The sequence below is a fragment of the Caretta caretta genome, chromosome 5 (assembly GCF_965140235.1).
Source record: "Caretta caretta isolate rCarCar2 chromosome 5, rCarCar1.hap1, whole genome shotgun sequence".
NCBI classification, from domain to species: Eukaryota; Metazoa; Chordata; order Testudines; family Cheloniidae; genus Caretta; species Caretta caretta.
Genome location: NC_134210.1, coordinates 26037016 through 26057424, shown reverse-complemented (window position 1 = coordinate 26057424; position 20409 = coordinate 26037016). Strand labels below are relative to the sequence as shown.

At 41.4% G+C, this 20409-nt stretch overlaps 1 protein-coding gene across 5 annotated transcripts in view; it reads left to right on the top strand.

The window, feature by feature from the left end:
• Window positions 1-20409, top strand: part of RANBP3L (RAN binding protein 3 like) — a 143947-nt gene that overhangs the window by 96567 nt on the left and 26971 nt on the right. For 4 of the 5 annotated variants that reach the window (XM_048850894.2, XM_048850893.2, XM_075128433.1 and 1 more), the window contains exons 9-14: window positions 5262-5346; window positions 6359-6461; window positions 7264-7394; window positions 8393-8513; window positions 9110-9252; window positions 12545-12746. In XM_048850894.2, coding sequence (XP_048706851.2) covers window positions 5262-5346; window positions 6359-6461; window positions 7264-7394; window positions 8393-8513; window positions 9110-9252; window positions 12545-12746 — 785 coding nt within the window. Of the gene's footprint in view, window positions 1-5261; window positions 5347-6358; window positions 6462-7263; window positions 7395-8392; window positions 8514-9109; window positions 9253-12544; window positions 12747-16737; window positions 16857-20409 lie in introns of all 5 variants that reach the window. The other variant, XR_012668389.1, reaches the window with a different exon arrangement.

Sequence of the window (20409 nt, the reverse complement as noted above, 5' to 3'; positions counted from 1 at the left end):
TTGCCCTGTTACAAACACGCTCCAGCCTTGCCTCCACCTCTTGACTTTCCTTGGTCTCTGACTATCCGGCTTTGACCTTTGGCCTGTGTCTCCACCCTGGCTATGGTACTGACTTGGTTTGTCTCTGGTCTCTGACCACCCGGCTTCAACCCCTGGCTTGCACCTGGACTTTTGCTCTGGTACTGATTCTGGCTTGTCTACAGCCTCTGATCTTGGTTCTGGCCCTGGCTTGTCCCTGGATCTTGATTCCAGTGTCACCCTTGGCCCAGGCCCAACACTACATCCTGCTTTGACCTCACTCCGACCACTAGGCCTGACTACTGGAAGGTAGTGCTTGACAATAACTGTTCTTGTGGTGCCCTATTGACAAAGGGAGATGTTATTCTAAGCTGCTATTGAAAAACCTGCAGTGTATGCATCCGAAGTATTCAAACGAAAAGTGACTGAACATCACATCTGTGAGTGGAGTGGGTTGGTCAGCTACTGAGGTGGCCCTGGAAAATACGTCTTTCTCTGCAATGTGACTACTGATCTGGAGTTCCTGCTTCAGGAAAAGTTTGCAGCTATCAGCATTTGGGAGTGGGTCAGAATCCATGAGGGAATCAACAGGATGCTGTGTTAGCTTCCACATGGCTTACAGAGCATCACAGCCTTCCCCCTCCCTGCCCCCTGCACTTTTCTGAACAAAAATTCAAACCCTGGTCATACTTGGGACAAATGATTTTGTCCCCTATGGACTACCTCTCACTGAAATGGGCTAGTTTTGGAAGTGGAACACACTTCCCCAAACACACACAGAGTTCAGTGTTTCCAGGCAGCTCCACAGACTGTTGAGTGATTATAGAGCAGCAAACTTAAAGGCATGGCAATGTAATGTTGTTGTTTTTAAGAAACAGGAATGGCCCTAGCAAAAATCTGTGCCTTTCTGGTAAAAATACACTTTAAAGATGTTCTTTACTATTGGCATTTCCCAGTTGCCATGTTGAATTCCACATGGTGGCAGGGAGTGGGGATGCCGAGGCACTGGGATACAATCCACCAGTAGTGGATAGATGCTGCTAGCTGGGGAGTCTTATAACTTTTGCATTAGTTCTTAAAGTGGAAATCCCTCTGATTCGGTAGCAGTACATTTTAAATTGGAGGCAGAAACTTTCCAGGCTCAGGGGCAGCTTCTGTCCCTCCCATGTCTGCTGCAGGCTCGGCAGTGAGCTGTTCCATGTGGGGACAAAAAACAGCTCCTCTGAGTATGGACCCAGAATTTGCTGCTGATCCTGTTCTAAAGCATGATCTGGGACTGGTTTCAGCAAGAAAATTACTTCATGGTCCTCACTTGATCATAGAATCATAGAATATCAGGCTTGGAAGGGACCTCAGGAGGTCATCTAGTCCAACCCCCTGCTCAAAGCAGGACCAATCCCCAACTAAATCATCCCAGCCAGGGCTTTGTCAAGCCTGACCTTAAAAGCTTCTAAGGAAGGAGATTCCACCACCTCCCTAGGCAACGCATTCCAGTGTTTCACCACCCTCCTAGTGAAAAAGTTTTTCCTAATATCCAACCTAAACCTCCCCCACTGCAACTTGAGACCATTACTCCTCGTTCGGTCATCAGCTACCACTGAGAACAGTCTAGATCCATCTTCTTTGGAACCCCCTTTCAGGTAGTTGAAAGCAGCTATCAAATCCCCCCTCATTCTTCTCTTCTGCAGACTAAACAATCCCAGTTCCCTCAGCCCCTCCTCATAAGTCATGTGTTCCAGTCCCCTAATCATTTTTGTTGCCCTCCGCTGGACTCTTTCCAATTTTTCCACATCCTTGTAGTGTGGGGCCCAAAACTGGACACAGTACTCCAGATGAGGCCTCACCAATGTCAAATAGAGGGGGACAATCACGTCCCTCGATCTGCTGGCAATCCTCCTACTTATACATCCCAAAATGCCATTGGCCTTCTTGGCAACAAGGGCACACTGTTGACTCATATCCAGCTTCTCGTCCACTGTAACCCCTAGGTCCTTTTCTGCAGAACTGCTGCCTAGCCATTCAGTCCCTAGGCTGTAGCGGTGCATGGGAGTCTTCCATCCTAAGTGCCGGACTGTACACTTGTCCTTGTTGAACCTCATCAGATTTCTTTTGGCCCAGTCCTCTAATTTGTCTAGGGCCCTCTGTATCCTATCCCTACCCTCCAGCATATCTACCTCTCCTCCCAGTTTAGTGTCATCGGCAAACTTGCTGAGGGTGCAATCCCCAACATCCCATCAGTCTCCATTCTGGATTCTGAGGCCAGCAGGGCACCATCCTGGCTGACCAGGTCATCATGCACCACGGTTGACTCTGTATTGGGTGCAGTGCCCAGCACCCAGTCAAAGGCCTCATAAAATGGGCACAATATTGGCAAGTTGTCTGAGGTGCGGTTCTGGTCCCTGGTCCACTGGTACTAGCTTTTGAGCAACCTAATCTGTTCCCCGTATTGGTCAGTGATCCAGTAAATTTGCAAAGCTGCCATCTTGTTTGCTATCTTCAGGTATGCATGATCATTCCTGGTATTTTTACTGAAGGTCACAGTTTTACTCGCCTCACACCAGATATTCACCAAAGTCTGGGTACATTCCCATGACCATGAAGCTGCCTGCTTTGCAAAAGGCTTGTTCTGTTGAGTCTCCATTGCAAACACAGAAGCCTCTCGAATAGTGTGTTTTCAGCTTAGAATCATAGAACCACAGGGTTAGAAGGGACCACAAGGGTCATCTAGTCTAACCCCCTACCAAGATGCAACATTTGTTGTGCCTAAGCCATCCAAGACAGATGGCTATTCAGTCTCCGTTTGAAAACCTCTAGTGAAGGAGCTTCCGCAACCTCCCTAGGCAGTCTGGTCCATTGTCCTACTGTTCTTACAGTTAGGAAGTTTTTCCTGAGATTTTAATCTAAATCTGCTATGCTGTAGTTTGAACCCATTGCCTCTTGCCTGACCTCTATGGCACAAGAGAACAACTTTTCTCCAGCCTTGTTATGGCAGCCTTTCAAGTATTTGAAGACTGCTATCATATCCCCCCTTAATCTTCTCCTTTCCACACTAAACATACCCAGTTCCTTCAGCCTTGTTCATATGGCTTGATTCCATCCCTTTTATCATCTTTGTCGCTCGCCACTGGATTCTTTCCAGTTTCTCTGCATCCTTTCTATAAATTGGTGATCAAAACTGGACACAGGACTCCACCTGAGGCCTAATCAGTGCTGAGTAGAGTGATACTATCACCTCCCGTGACTGCTCTGTTGATGCAACCAAAAATTGCATTTGCTTTTTTTTGTAACAGCATCACATTGCTGACTCACTTTGAGGTTGTTATCCACCACAACTCCCAGATCCTTCTTAGCAGTGATGCTGACAAGCCATATCCCCTATTCTGTATTTCAGAGGAACAGCCGTGTTAGTCTGTATTCGCAAAAAGAAAAGGAGTACTTGTGGCACCTTAGAGACGAAGTGAGCTGTAGCTCACGAAAGCTCATGCTCAAATAAATTGGTTAGTCTCTAAGGTGCCACAAGTACTCCTTTTCTTTATTCTGTATTTGTGCACTTGGTTTTTCTTCCCTCAGTGTAGCAAACTTACATTTGTCTTTGCTGAATTTCATTTTGTTGTCTACAGCCCAGTTCTCCAGTTTATCAAGATCCCTCTGAATTTTAGCTCTATCCTCCAAAGTATTGACAAACCCCCTTAACTTTGTCATCTGCTAATTTGATCAGTCTGTTCTCTACACCTACATCCAGCTCATTAATAAAGATGCTAAACAACACTCTACCCAGAACAGATCCCTGTGGAACCCCACTTGAACCCTCCCTCCAATGTGACATCATTCCATTAATAGTTATTCTTTGTTTGTGGTTGTATAACCAATTATGTATACACTTAATGGTAGTTCCACCAAGCCCACATTTCTGCAGCTTATTTTTCAGAATATCATGTAGGACTGTGTCAAAAGCCTTGCTAAAGTCCAGGTATATTATGTCCACCGCATTCCCCCTATCCACCAAACCAGTTACCCTGTCAAAGAAGGCAATCAAACTAATTTGACATGATTTGTTTCTTAGTAAATCCATGCTGTCTGCTTGTGATTACCCCTTCATCCTCCAGATATTCACTAATTGAATGTTTTATACATTTCTCTAGTAGCTTCTCAGGTACTGAAGTCAGCCTGACTGGTCTATAGTTCCCCGGCTCCTCCTTTCCCCCCTTTTTAAAGATGGGCACTACATTAGCCCATCTCCAGTCTTCCGGGACCTCTCTTGTCATCCATGAGTTTGCAAATATTGCCAGTGGCTCCAAGATTTCTACACTAATTCGTTCAGTACCCTGGGGGTGAACAGCATCAGGCCCGTTGACTTGAATTCATTCAAATTGGTCAAAAGATCTCTGACATGTTCTTTACTTATCCTGATCTGCATCTCTTCCTTTTAGTGGTTAGAAGAAAATGACTCACTGAGCTCTTGCTGTACGCCAAGTGGCGGCGTCCATTTTCAACTGAGTCTATTAGAGATTTTTGCAATAGAGAGGACAAAAGAAGATGGCCTGTGGGATTATGGGATACTTTTGGCAGACTCCCAGGACCCAAGTTAAGCAGGGCTGCATCTATACTTCAAAGCAATAGGGCTTGAACCCTGGGTCATGGCTTGACACTGGCTTCGACCCTCCATCCCTGCAGGGTCCTAGAACCCTAGGTCTAAGCCTGAGTCTGAGAGATTTGTGTGTAGATAGAAGGAGGATTTGGGCTCAACCCAGAGTCTGAACCCACGCTTACATTGCAGCATTGACATAACCTATATCTAGGTATGCTGAAGTAAGCTTTGCGCCTGCCCGTCTGTGTTCCCCAAGCAGATGGACAAGGAGTAGATGAAGATAGGGGAGAGGGTGGATCTGGTGGCCGGCACAGCTAAGCCGACACAGGGAGGGTAGCAGTTTGCTGGAGTAAGAGGAAGTAGGGAGAGAAGTGTGCCTCTTTGATGCAGGATTCTTTCCCTATACTGCTCCTGGGGTGCTGCAACAGTGGCTTGTGGCTTTGCCACTATCTAGGCTTTAAGGAACAATCTCATTATTCTACACGAAATACAAGGCATCTCCCTAAATTCCTTTAATGAAGTATTCTCTGTGGTTCCCAGTAGGCCAATATTTTTGCTTTAATGTAGGATTTGGAAAGGTAAATGTATGCAGTTATAGATGTTATATTTGCATCTCTTACAAAGTCTAATTGATATTTTTCACATATTCCTCTAGAAATCAGCCAGTTGAAGATGTAACTTTTTTAAACAACAGAAATTCTACTTTTGTGTTTGGAGAAAACATGGTAGAGAGAGTTTTGGTAAGATTTGTAAATATTGAAATTTTTCTTTTTTCTTGTTTCTAAAAAAGTTGGCATTTGAATGCTGAGGTCACATTTTCAAAGATGGTCACCTAAATTGTGACCACAACATTTGTCTTATGTTCATACAAAGCCCCCAGTCCTGCAGATGCTTATGCACATGAGTCATCTCTTTGAAGTCAAGTCATGTGAGTAAAGTTAAACATGTATTGCTGTTCACAGGATTGGTCCAAAATGAGTAATTATATATGTTGGTGCTCATCTGCAAAGGCAGTTAGTTGTTGGGTATGCTCGGCTGGCTTGTGCGCACATTTCATGGGCACAACTTAGGTGGCCCAAATTTTAGATTTGGCCCTTCAGTAGGAAAATCAATTCTAGTAATTTTCTGTTATAGCACAAACCATTTTAGACTTTTTAACATTCAGAGCTGTAGGCTTTCTCCCCTCTGACTCCCAAGAAAATATTTGATTAGCAGTATTCAGATATACAGGAGATGTGAACAATGAGAAAACTGTAACTCTGCAGAATCAGCTAAATGTAATAGTTTAAAATATCTCAGAGTGATTATTTCTAAATTCTGCAATGCCTTTTTTAAAATTTTGGTATATATGGTGGTCCAGTAAAATGAGGAATTAATTTGGAAAGATATCTGGTAAACTTCTCCACTTCTATTATCAGATCACCTTAAACTTAAATGGAAAGAAGCTTATTCTCCTAGCCCAGAGTCTTTCTTAAGAAGAGACTGCAGTTCCTGCTTAATGAAGGCTTTTATAATAATGGACAAAGTTCCACTATTGACTGAAATACCAAACGCTTGTTTATTTATATCCTATGTCAGTATTTGTATGTAGGAGTAAAGTTTGCATGTTAACCTATTATTTCAACTAATCTTCACCCCTGCTGTGTATTTTATGATTCAATATATTCCTGATCTTTCAGCTTGCTGCTAATGTCAAACATATAAACGTTACAATTTCTCAATCTGTTTTTCCTTGTTTCTTCAATTTTTTAGAGCCCTCAAAAATCTCCCAAGCTGCATAATGAAACTGATCTATGCAAGAGAGAAATAACATCCACAGATGCCAAAACTTTTCATACTGGTTATTCACATACAGGTAAGCATTACTAGTTAGCAAACAAATACAGTGAGACTCTACCAATAGGTCAATTTCAGTGCATCATAGAGGACATCAAATTAGTGGTGGTCAGTAATTATAATCTATTTACTTTAAATAGTTAAAAGTTTAAAGTTATCCAGTCATTAGTATACTATTGGGATGCGCACCATAAATTTAAGTGTCCAGAAAGCAACTGCCATTTGGTTTGTGACTCAAAACTAGAGCTAGATTATCATCATAGCGAATGACTTATTATTTGATTAATTTAGACTATTTTTTATTTGTAAGTTTTCCTTGAATAGTCTTAGAGTTTTACAAATTTATTTGTTATCCAAAACTGTGTGATGAATACTTTGTGAACACATTTCAGCCTATAGCTTGTTTATGAACAAGTCACTTCAGCTACAATTTTAGCTAGTTATTCATGTTATTTCCTGCTAAATATTCACACCGCTCTTATTACCATTATGATTTATGGGACTTATGTTTTTCATGACTATGACTTTGAGCAGCAATATCTCAAAATAAATTTGATTTGGAAACTCAACTATTAACTAGTTAGGGCTTGATCCTGCTAGTTGTTCCTTGTGGACAGACCAATGTGCCTATACAGAAATGCTGGATCGTGGTCTTATTCTTTAAAAAATATACTGGAATGCCTGAAGTTTATTAAAATGTTAACTGATATCTAGCACTAAGACGAATGTACAAAGACCTAGACCATACAAATAGTCATACTGTTGACATATTCCCGCTGTAGAAATTTTAGAATTTTCTATTGTTTTTATTTCTCCTTTAGAAACATTTTTTGCAAAGAAGTCAACACTAATTGAATCAGCTGCAGCTTACATTTCCAAACCAGCACAGAAATATTTGTTAGATAAAGTTGAAGTTATAACAGGGGAAGAAGCAGAACATAATGTGTTGCAGGTATATTTTCCTAAAAACTGCATGATGAGCCTTTCTGCTTTTGTTTAGAAAGCACATTATGGTCTACTGTAACTTATAATTCCATGAATATGTATGTACTACTACTTGTTGGACAACTGTATACGTTTTTTTCCTTTTTTTAAAATATGCTTCTGTTAACTAATTTCTTTTCAAGCTGATGTGTAGCTTTTCATCGTATATTCTCTGTGCTGAATATAGAGAGCTCTTTCAACCTCCAAAATCATGCTCCAAAGCCTCATTCTGCTATTGTCTGTTATAACTGTCTTCACAATAAGTCAGTGTTCCCTAACACCAATAAATAAAACCCCAAATTATAAGTACTCTTAAAGTTACTTTATAAACACAAAGGCTTGATTTTTTTTTTAACTAAGGAATTATCAAAGTAAGTGGTTTATAATAAAACTAAGGTACATCGTAGTAATTTTAGGCCAGCAGGATAAATCTTGCTACTCGAGATTCTTAAAACTCTTTATTTTCTTGGCAAATTAACACTTGCATATATTACAAAAATCTAAAAATGGAAAGAAGCACAATTTGTAAGATTGCTTGAATCCACTCTCCCATCCATATGTGGGAAATTTGTATATGGATGGGTCATTAGCTTCAGTTTATGACAGTACTGGTACAATGGGTTGCATGAAACTTCTGATATCAGTGATGTCATAGGATGATGCATTCTAGGACATCTTCAGGAAATACAGAGATGTTGGTGGATTTCACAGAGAAGGATTAAAATAGAAAAGGTAAAAGTGAAATGTATTTCTATGCTAAACGTTCCCCATAGCCTGATTAGTAGAGGTACTCAACATAAATCTGGGGTTAGTGCAGTTTTCATTTCACTTTTAAAATTGGTCTTAATTTTATGCAAACTGTAAAGTAAAAAGTTATAGCACAGAGACATCAAACGTATAAATTGCATTCTCCGGCACAACAGAATTCAGATCTGTTGACGCTTTCCATAACATTTTCCCCTTTAGATCAGTTGCAAGCTTTTTGTATTTAATAAACTCTCACTATCCTGGACTGAAAGAGGAAGAGGATCCCTGAGGCTTAATGACACTTCAAGCAATAAACATGGAACATTACACTCAAGGCTAGGTAAAAATTAGTTCCACTTCTTAATCATGCTCTCAATTGCTATAGTCAATTGGATATCACATCATTGTAATCCTGCAACCAGGTTTGTTTATATCTATATCCAGTTGCTCAAAGCCTCTTCATTATTACTCTATAAAGTTAGCTGCCTTCTAAACATCCCTAGGCACTGCAGCTTTTGTGAGCTGCAGGTACTCACAGATGTCACTAAGCACTATGTGTTCTGCTTCCAGATTTCTTTAGCACTTGTTCTGTCTTTTCTGATGTGGCTTTTCCAGAGGCGCTGCTTCTTCCAAGTGACTTATGGGATGTTCTGTTTATTGAGCAGTAGTTTCTTACACTTTATTGTGTAGTTTTGAAAGATTGTTTCATTATATCATATGGCAAAAAGTATAAAATATTGAGAGAAACTTTAAAAATATCAAATCATAATAAAGAAATTTAAACCCCCACCTCTTTCAAAATGTTAGGTTATAAATCCCCTGAAATGCAAAGTTAATAGAAATATGATTTTATAGCAGTACTGAATAAATCCGCTGCAACAACAGGGAGGTTTCAATCACCATGTAATGTCTAATATGTAAGCATTCCTGTTTTAGTTATGCGAAATCAAGGCAGTTTGAGACTGATTCTCAACACCAAACTCTGGACTCAGATGGCGATAGAAAGAGTAAATCGCAAGAGTTTGTGCATCACTGCGACAGACCTAGAAGACCATTCTGTTAAAGTATTTCTAATACAGGTAAGAAAAAATTGAAAAAGGACAAGTATCTAGAACTTGGCAATTTAGCTCAGATTCCTTGTTCTAGCAAGCCTCCTTCTGGTAAAAAGTGTAAGGCTATAACATGTACAGAATTACCATTGAGGTCAATTGCTGTTTTTTGTGCAAAAAGCTGAAGGTCTGATATGGCCCAAGGAGATAACCAGATCACTGTATTACACAGCCAGCAGGGATCACTAAAGCAATGGTATACAAGTTGTTCCCAAACTGTGGTCTGTGGACTATCAGTGATCTGTGGAACTGGCTACTCCATGAAGCTAAATAACATTAAAAGATGCCTAAAATATATCAACACACTTTCCTGATTTTTCCTTCTGCATCAAAACAATTGCTATAGTTGCCACAGGGATATTATTCAAAGTGATCATTGTGGTTTATGGTGGGTCCATGCAATCATGACTAGAAGGGCAGGTGGTCCACAAGGGTCGCCCAGTGTCCTGTCTTCCGACAGTGGGAAGTACCACAAGCTTTACAGGGAATGTTCAGAACAGGGCAATTATCGAGTGATCCACCCCCAGTTGTTCAGTCCCAGCTTCTGTCAGTCAGAGGCTTCAGGACACCCAGCGCATGGGGTTACATCCCTGGCGAACTTGACTAAGAGCCATTGATGGACCTATCCTCCATGAACTTATCTCATTCTTTTTTGAACCCAGTTATAGTTTTGGCATTCACGCTATCCCCTGGTAATGGTTGACTATGCATTGTGTGAAGAAGTATTTCCTTATGTTTGTTTACTAGGCAGCAGGTTTAATTTCATTGGGTGACTCCTCATCCTTTTCTTATGTGAAGGGGTAAGTAACACTTCCTTATTCACTTTCTCCAGACCATTTTTGGTTTTATAGGCCTCTATCATATCTCCCCTTTAGTCATCTCTTTTCTAAGATGAACAGTCCCAGTTTTTTAATCTCTCCTTATAAGGAAGCTTTTCCATACTAGGGTGACCAGATGTCCCGATTTTATAGGGACAGTCCTGATTTTTTGAGTCTTTTTCTTATATCAGCTCCTATTACCCCCCACCTCTTGTCCCAATTTTTCACACTTGCTGTCTGGTCACCCTATTCCAATACCCCTAGTCATTTTTGTCGCTCTTTTCTAATACTAATATATCTTTTTTTGAGATGTGCTGACCAGAACTACATGCAGTATTCAAGGTGTGGGCATACTATGGATTTATAGAGTGGCACTATGATATTTCCTGTCTCAGTATCTATCCCTTTCCCAAGGGTTCCCAACATTCTGTTCGCTTTCTTGTCTGCCGCTGCACATTGAGCAGCTTTTTTCAGAGAACTATCCAAGATGACTCCAAGGTTTCTTTCTTCAGTGATAACAGCTAATTTAGACCCCATCATTTTGTACGTATAGATGAGTTTTTCCCAATGTGCACTACTTTTGCACTTATCAACATTGAATTTCATCTGCCATTTTGTTGCCCAGTCATCCAGTTTTGTGAGATCTCTTTGTAACTCTTCAGTCAGTTTTAGACTTAACTCTCTTGTTGTGTAATTTTATATCTTCTCCTTTGCCACATCACTGTTTACCTCCTTTTCCAGATCATTTATTAATATGTTGAACAGCGCAGGTCCCAGTACAGATCCTGCTGTTTATCTCTTTACATTGTGAAAACTGACCATTTATTCCTACACTTTGTTTTCTATATTTTAACCAGTTACTGATCCATGGGAGGACCTTCTCTTATCCCATGACTTCTTACTTTACTTAAGAGCCTTTGGTGTGCACCTTGTCAAAAGCTTTCTGAAAGTCCAAGTACACTATATCAACTGGATCATCCATGTCCACATGCTTGTTGACACCCTCAAAGAATTCTAATAGATTGATGAGGCACGACTTCCCTTTACAAAAGCCACGTTGACTCTTCTCCAACAAATAATGTTCATCTGTGTGTCTGATATTTCTGTTCTTTACTATAGTTTCAACCAATTGCTTGCTATTAAAGTTAGTCTGTAATTGCCAGGATCAGCTCTGGACCTTTTTTAAAAATTGTCATTATATTAGCTATCCTCCATTCATCTGATATAGAGGCTGACTTAAGTGATAGGTTATGTACCCCAGTAAGCAGATCTGCACTTTCATATTTGAGTTCCTTTAGAACTCTTGGATGAATATCATCTGATAATGAATATTATCAATTTGTTCCCAAACCTCCTCTATTGACATCTCAATCTAGGACAGTTCCTCAGATATGCCTAAAAAGAATGGCTCACCCATGGCTCAGGTTCAAAGATATATGACAATTTGAGAACCAATGAAAAAGGCAGCTGCTTGAGTCTAATCTACAACATTTGCAACCCTAGGCGGACTTTGTCCCTGAAAAGCTGCGTATTCCTGTGATGACAAATTACTCAGTTTACAGCTGAGTTAATTTCTGCTGAAACACCAACTCTGAATTGCACTCAAGGGCTTTCTATTGTGCATGGCTATAATGAAAGGAAAGTTTTTGGCTGCTGCAGATGTGAGCAGCATGGAAGAATAGCCAGATACTCTACTGCTTCACAACTCTTGCAGTCACTTACACCTGTGCAAAGTGAGTATAAATTGAGATATAAAACTACCAAATCAGACTAGTATCTTTCTACTCCGAATTTGTACAGGTGTAAATGAATCCACATGGTGCAAAGCAGTGGAGTATCAGGCCCCAGAAGATCATGTGCTTTCAACTACCCTCTGGTAATGATTTCCTTCCAACTTTACCAGCTGAGTTCATGGCATCTTTTCATTTGTTAATCAGAGAAAACTTATCTTTGGTTATTAATTCTGTTTTTACTTACTTCTAACCAGAAATATTACTAGGAATTTTCACAGTCCATATATGTTTTATTATTGTCAGAAGTACATTTTGTTACGGAGGAGTTGCACAGAGTCGAGACTATTAAGTATTCAATAAAAGAGTTATTCACTAGATGAATCATAATTTTTGTTTTAAGGTTGCATCCATTATATCAATAAGGAAAACAACCAACAATTATTTTTAACAAATTCTAAAACACAGACCATTAAGACAAACTTAATATTATTTGTATTTAAGTTGATTTTCTCAAAAGGTTACTAAATTGGAATCTTACATGCATTCTTTTGACTCTGAAGGACAATAAGTGTCTGATGAAGGGATTTTAGCTCTTTTCAGTCCTTTTGAAATCTCTCCCTTTTACATCTGCATTTCAGTGGTTGGTTGGTATGCAGTCAGAGTTATTTTGCAGTTATTTTTCAATGGTTGTATGCACTTTATTTTCTACAGGCAAGTTCAAAAGATACTGAGTACCTGTATGCAGCAATACATCACCGTCTTGTTGCACTGCGAAGCTTTGCTGAGCAAGAATTGGATGCAAATCAGGTTGACACAGAGCCAGAAACAGCCTTTCATTCATTAAATTGTGATAGTGATGATGATGATGATGAAGAAGATGAAACAATAACACAAGTGAGCAGCAATGAATCAGGTAAGTAGCGTTTTTCCTGGGGCTTTTGTGCTCCTTTGAACTTCTCTTGGTGCCCTGAGAATCCCATTTCTACTCCCTTTTATTAACCTCTACTTTCCAACCAAGTGCCTATGTTATGGTGACCATCTCTCCAGCACTGAAGTAAGGTTTTAATATTTTGACAGGCTTGTGTCAACAGTGCCAAATTCTTTTAAAACAAATAATCAGAGTAGTCTTTTGACACAGGAATGAGTGTCAGAATATCTGGGTTAAAAATTTTCAAGCTTAAAGTTAAGGCTCCTAAACCCAGACTTGGATATCTCAGTTGAAGTAGTCTGTAGTGCTGAGCTCAATTTACACTTACTTCATTGGAAGTTGAGTCCACTTATACCAGTTCTGCATACAGCTTATGGTAGTTAGTCTACCTGAACCATAAAAATGGTCATTAGAACCAAACTTACGTAACGGCTGATTTCTTTTAAACACCAACCTATGCTGACAGACTGTAACAGTCATTTATGAATGGTAAAACTGGTTGACAATGCAAGTACCAGGAGATTTTATATTGTTACAGGACATTAACATCTTTGATAAAGTGATAGATTCGGTCTACCAGGAGATTTGTGGGGCTAGACAGCCTGCCCAGGTTTAATCTGCTTTCACCAGTGGAACGAAGACTACAACCCCCACTGGTGAAGAGTCCACCTAAAGCAGGGTGGATTGGAGCAGGATGCTCACAAATCCCACTCCAGTGGCAGTTAGCATAGCCCATAAAGTGGCTGGGGTCAACTGTGGAGAAGTCAAGGGACTCTAGAGATACAGTGGCCAGAGCTGAAAGTTGCCTTTCCTTAGTGGAAGGCAGGCACTATGCTGCCCAAGTGGGGAGATTCACCCCAGGAGAGCTGCCATTGTGCATGTAGGGGTTGTAAATTGCATTTACGTCCTCTCTCAGGAGGAATACGGCAGTGATGTTTGAATTATCATCAGCCACATGACACTTCTCCTTCCAGTGGAGCTGCAGGCTGTTCCCTTTTTAGTTGTTAAAAGAACTCTTCAGCAAGGATCATATCACATACAAATAACAGTTTTGAGTGACTGTTTACTTTAGGAAACAAACATACATTTTTTCCTGTTAGCAAGAATATGACAGTTTACAATACTTTTCCCATAATCGTTTGTTGTATCTCTATAATATTCAGTTCACAGAACAACACGTCATTATTATAAAACAAAACTTTTTTCCAAGTATCCATTTGCAAATATTATTCCATTAAACAAATGGGGAAAATGTTAGTTTGGGGTTTTTGGTTTTTTTTTACATTAATACATTTGGTATACAGAATTAATTTAAATGAGTGTCAGGCTTTAGAATTGGTAAAATAATTGAAAATATTAACATTAAGCCCTTTTCCAAATGACTTAACATGACAACTCACTTGTTATACCCAAATAGTCAAACCCCCTCTGTGTTCTTCCAAAAATAGTCTCCATTGGCTTTAAGAAGAGTTTCTGTTAATTTGAAAATGTCATGTGAAGCTGGATTCCTTTCCAGAATCATTGACAATAAGGACTTCTAGTTCTTGCACAGAGCCAAGGTGAAAGGTAATGTCAAAAAGGTATAGGAGAGTGGATTTACATTCAAAGACTTCTGATGCAGAAGCTGAGATAGCAGGTGACAAATAGAATCTGAGATCTGTGTTTTAGGAGCACAAAAATAAGAGAACAATATCCTTCTGCTGGTTACTCCTGGATCCTTAATCCAAACCTCTGTCTTTCATGTACAAGTGATCATTGACAGTAGTACTCACAGTCCCTTTCAGCAAATCTTTGGATGGCCTCTAGCATTTACTGCTTTACCTTCATCTCTCCTTTTATCCTTATACCCATTAGATCTTCATCTTGCATAGGTTTTGCCTTCCAGTATTCTGTCCCCACTTTACACTCACAGTCACATCTAGTCATGCAACCCAATCTTGCAGCACACTCACCCCTGGAACTCCATTTCTAAAATGATTCATGATGCCCTGCTCTCTCACAAGCAGTTAGTATTTGGCTCACTTGTGGCTCTTCTGGTTGAAATACACAGTAAGCAGTTTCTTTTAACAATGTGTAGAAAACTGAGGATTGCATAAAGTATTGCTTTCGAAAACTGGTAGGCTAGATGCTCAAAGTGCAGTGAATTCTCAAAATTTCCCTTTATCTTTCTCTTAAAGTTTTTTCTGATCTGCAGAATACAAGGTTCTCCATCACTGGCTACACGCAGATACAAACTGGCTTTGTATCTGGGTGTACAAACTGGTTTTGTTTACATACTTGGGTCCTCATTCTGGGCTCACGGATTCATAGATTTTAAGGCCAGGAGGAATCAGTGTAGCCATCTAGTCTGAGTTCCTGTATAACTCAGGCCAAAGAACCTCACCCAGTAATCTCTGCATCAAGCCGATGACTGCTGTTTGAGCTATGTTTTTTAGAAAGATATTCAGTCTTAATGTAAAGACTAAGTGATGGAGAATCCACCATGTCCCTAGGTAAGCTGTTACAATAGTTCTTCCCTGTTCATATCTCTTCTTCTCATCAGGCAGAGGGAGGAACTGACTTGGGGGTCTCCCATATCCTGGATGAGTAACCTAAACACTGGGCTAATGGCTATAGCTAGGGCCCTACCAAATTCACGGTCTGTTTGGGTCAATTTCACGGTCATAGGATTTAAAAAATCATAAATTTCATGATTTCAGCGTTGTAATTGTAACTCCAAAAAGGAGTTGTGCGGTGGTTGGAAGGGCATTGTAGTGTGGGTTGTGGTATTGCTACCCTTACTTCTGCGCTGCTGCTGGCAGCAGTGCTGTCTTCAGAGCTGGGCAGCTAGCGAGTGGTGGCTGCTGGCCGGGAGCCCAGCTCTGAAGTCCAAGCTGCTGCCAGCAGCAACGCAGAAGTAAGGGTGACATGGTATGGTATTGCCACCCTTATTTCTATACTGCTGCTGGTGGGGTGCTGCCTTCAGAGCTGGGCAGCCAGACAGTGGTGGCTCTGGATGAGGGCACAGCTCTGGAGGCAGCACAGAAGGGTGGCAATATCGTGACACACACCCCCTTCCTAAAATAACCTTGCAACTCCCCCGCAACGCCCTTTTGGGTCAGGACCCCCAATTTGAGAAACACTGGTCTCCCCCATGAAATCTGAATAGTATAGGGTAAAAGCACACAAAAGACCAGATTTAATGGAGGGAGAACAGATTTCATGATCTGTGATGTGTTTTTCATGGCCGTGAATTTAGTAGGGCCCTAGTTATACGGGAGTCGTTATCCTCATTCTCCTCTGCTTTGTGTGGCATTAGGCAGGCGTCTAAGCCAGTCTTGCAAGAAATGGCTTAAGTGTTTAAGCCACCCAGCTCTAAGAGAGGGGTTCCTGGCTGCGGATTTTAAGCAGAGATGGGTACCTACCTGCAGCCTGGACTTAGGTGCAGAACTCCCTGAGAGGGGCAGGGCTTAGGACACACCCTCTCAGAGGTATCTCCTATTGGCTTGCTTAGGTGACTCCCTGCCTCGCTGGCAGTCTTTTGTGGATTGCAGTCTTAGATAAATATTTCTCCAGGATCCTAGTCTCGTCACTCAGGCTTTGTGGATCCTAAGGATTTTCTAGGCACCTAAAAATTAGGCATTGCAGTGGTCAGCATCATAGTGCCTAAACCCCTTCGTGAATTCAGGCCTGGGAGTAGTAGCAGGCCCCCTAGAGTGTAATTATCTCATCAGCTTGTGGAAACAACCATTAATCTGTGAGAAGCAGGGGGCCAGGGATCCTGAGGATGTTAGAAAAAATGGTTCTTGATGAAGTGTCGTAGTTAGAGCTGTTAGGCCAAAATAAGACACTGTGAGATAGAATATTCACATCCTAGAATCTCACATCTGATGCTTTCAGAAGAGAGGATGAAATCCCAGTGATTCCTTGCTGGGGGGGCCTTAGAAGGGATGCTTCCCTTCACTTCCATCATTCCTTTCTTCCTTGACCCCCACAGAAGTCTATTTGTGAGGATCCAGATCTACAAAGGAGAAGAGATAGGTATGGGGAATATACCTGTGGGGCTGGGGAGACAGATGCTACCATCAGATGATGGCAGGAGACAAAAGCTTACAGGTAAGTAAAAAACATGGAGACCTGGAAGAAGTGTCAGAATCTGATGGGGAACATGGGCTGTTTATAGCAGGGATAAGAAAGGGACAAGAGACAACATAGTGGGGAAATCAAATCCGTATCTTAGATATCTGTATACTAATGTGAGAAGTATGGGGAATAAGCAGGGAGAACTCAAAATGCTAGTAAATAAACACAACTACGACATCGTTGGCATCACAGAATTAATACGCATGACTAAAATACTGGTATAGAATGGTACAGCTTGCTCAGGAATGACAGGCTGGGAAAAAAGGGAGGAGGTGTTGTCTTATATATTAAAAATGTATACACTTGGACTGAGGTTAAGATGGAAACAGGAGACAGACTTGTTGAAAGTCTCTGGGTAAGGATAAAAGGGGTAAAAAACAAGGGTGATGTCATAGTAGGGGTCTACTGCAGACCACCTACCCAGGAAGAAGAGGTGGATGAGGCTTTTTTTAAACAACAAACAAAAATCATCCAAAGCACAGGACTTGGTGGTGATGAGGGACTTCAACTACCCAGACATCTGTTGGGAAAATAGCAGGGCACAGATTATCCAACAAGTTCTTGGAATGTATTGGAGACAATTCTTTATTTCAGAAGGTGGAGAAAGCTACTAGGGGAGAGGCTGTTCTAGCTTTGATTTTGACAAATAGGAACTGGTTGAGAATTTGAAAGTGGAAGGCAGCTTGGGTGAAAGTGATCATGAAATGGTAGAGCTGATGCTTCTAAGGAATGGTAGGAGGGAGAACAGCAAAATAAAGATAATAGATTTCAAGAAGGCAGACTTCAGCAAACTCAGGAACTTGGTAGGTAAGAGCCCATGGGAAGCAAATCTAAGGGGAAAATAATTGAAGGTGGTTGGCTGTTTTTCAAAGAGATATTATTAAGGGCACAAGAGCAAACTATCCCACTGTGTAGGAAAGATAGGAAATACGGCAAGAGACCCCCCTGGCTTAACCAGGAGATCTTCAATGATCTAAAAATCAAAAAAGAGTCCTACAAAAAGTGGAAACTACGTCAAATTACAAAGGATCAATTTAAACAAATAACACAAGTATGTAGGGCCAAAATTAGAAAGGCCAAAGCACAAAACAAGATTAAACTAGTCTGAGATGTAAAGGGTAACAAGAAAACATTCTACAAATACATTAATAGCAAAAGGAAGACCAAGGACAGAGTAGGCCAATTACTCAATGAGGGGAGGGAAACAATAACAAAATATGTGGAAATGGCAGAAGTGCTAAATGACTTCTTTGTTTCATTTTTCATCAAAAAGTTTAGAAGCAATTGGACATCTAACATAGTGAATACCAGTGAAAATTAGGTTGGCTCAAAGGTTAAAATAGGAAAAGAACAAGTTAAATGCCTTCAAGTCACCAGGGCCTTATGAAATACATCCTAGAATACTCAAGAAGCTGACTGAGGAGATGTGAGCCATTAGTGATTATCTTGAAAAAGTCATGGAAGACAGCTTCTTGCTGAAAAACACTACACGGTGGAATTCTTGATCCGGTCCTTCCTGCATTAAAACTGCTCCCACACCATGCTCGAACGCATCTGTGGTTACTAGGAACGGTTTGTCAAAGTCTGAGACCCTTAGCACAGGGTCAGACCTGAGTGTTGCTTTAAGCTGGTTAAAGGCCTTCTGACACTCTTCGGTCCACTGAACGGCATTTGGCTGTTTCTTTTTGGTTAGGTCTGTCAATGGGGCGGTGATTTGGCTGTATTGTGGTACAAATCGCCTGTAATATCCGGCCAAACCTAAGAAGGATTGGACCTGTTTCTTTGACTTTGGGACAGGCCACTTTTGGATAGCATCCACTTTGGCCTGTAGGGGGTTGATAGTTCCTTGAGCCACCTGGTTTCCAAGGTAAGTCACTCTGTTTAGGCTTATTTGACACTTCTTAGCCTTAACAGTTAGTCCTGCCTCCCTTATACGCTCGAAGACTTTTTGTAGATGTTCCAGGTGTTCTGCCCAGGAATCCGAAAATATGGCCACATCGTCAAGGTAGGTGACTGCATATTCTCCCAATCCCGCTGGGAGACCATCTACAAGTCTTTGGAAGGTGGCGGGTGCATTCCGCAGCCCGAAAGGGAGTACATTAAATTGATACAGCCCGACATGTGTGGTGAAGGCTAACCTTTCCTTGGTGGATTCATCTAGCGGTACCTGCCAGTACCCCTTGGTTAAGTCCAAGGTAGAGATGAACTGGGCCCATCCCAGTTTCTCCAATAGTTCATCTGTGTGTGGCATTGGATAGTTGTCTGGGCGAGTTACAGCGTTTAGCTTATGGTAGTCCACGCAGAAACATATCTCCCCATCTGGTTTGGGAACTAGAACCACTGGAGATGCCCATGCACTGCCAGATGGGTGGATTACCCCCATCTATAGCATATCCTGGATCTCCTGTTTTAAAGCAGTTTTAGCTTGAGGAGACACCTGGTAAGGTTGGACTTTAATTGAGTGAGCATTACCTGTGTCAATGGAGTGGTATGCCCGTTCAGTCAGTCCTGGGGCGGTTGAGAACGTCTGCGCGTAGCTAGTGCGCAGCTCCTTGATCTGCTGTCGCTGCATATGCCCAAGGGTCATGGAGAGGTTCACCTCTTCCACGCCACCAGCACTTTTCTCTTCGTAGTAGACACCTTCAGGCCACTCAGCGTCATCTCCTCCCTGGGCTGTAAACTGACAAACCTTTAATTCTCTGGAATAAAAGGGCTTTAGAGAATTAATATGGTACACCTTAGGCTTTCGGTTGGAGGTGGGGAATGCTATGAGATAATTAACAGCTCCCAGGCGCTCCTGGACCGTGAATGGCCCTTCCCACGACGCTTCCGTTTTATGGGCCTGGAGCGCCTTTAAGACCATGACCTGGTCCCCTGCTTTGAAGGAACGCTCTCTGGCATGTTTATCATACCAGGCTTTTTGCTCTTTTTGAGCATCCTGTAGGTTTTCTTTAGCAAGGGCTAAAGAGGTTCAGAGGGTGTTTTGTAGGTTGTTTACAAAGTCCAGAATGTTAGTTCCTGGAAAAGGTATAAACCCCTCCCATTGCTGCTTCGCCAACTGTAATGGCCCCTTAACCTCACGGCCATATACAAGTTCAAATGGGGAAAACCCTAAACTGGGATGTGGTACAGCTCTGTAGGCAAAGAGCAACTGCTGCATCACTAGGTCCCAGTCATTGGAGTGCTCATTTACAAATTTACATATCATGGCCCCCAAAGGCCCATTAAATTTCTCCACCAGGCTATTTGTTTGATGATGGTAAGGGTTGGGAACCAAGTGATTCACCCCATGAGCTTCCCAAAGGCTTTCCATAGTTCCTGCCAGGAAATTAGTTCCTGCATCTGTGAGGATGTCGGAGGGCCAACCTACCCTGGCAAAAATGTCTGCTAGTGCCTGGCACACACTTTTAGCCCTGGTGTTGCTTAGAGCTATTGCTTCCAGCCATCAGGCGGCAAAATCCATGAAAGTCCATATGTACTGCTTTCCTCTGGGTGTCTTTTTTGGAAAAGGACCCAGAATATCCAC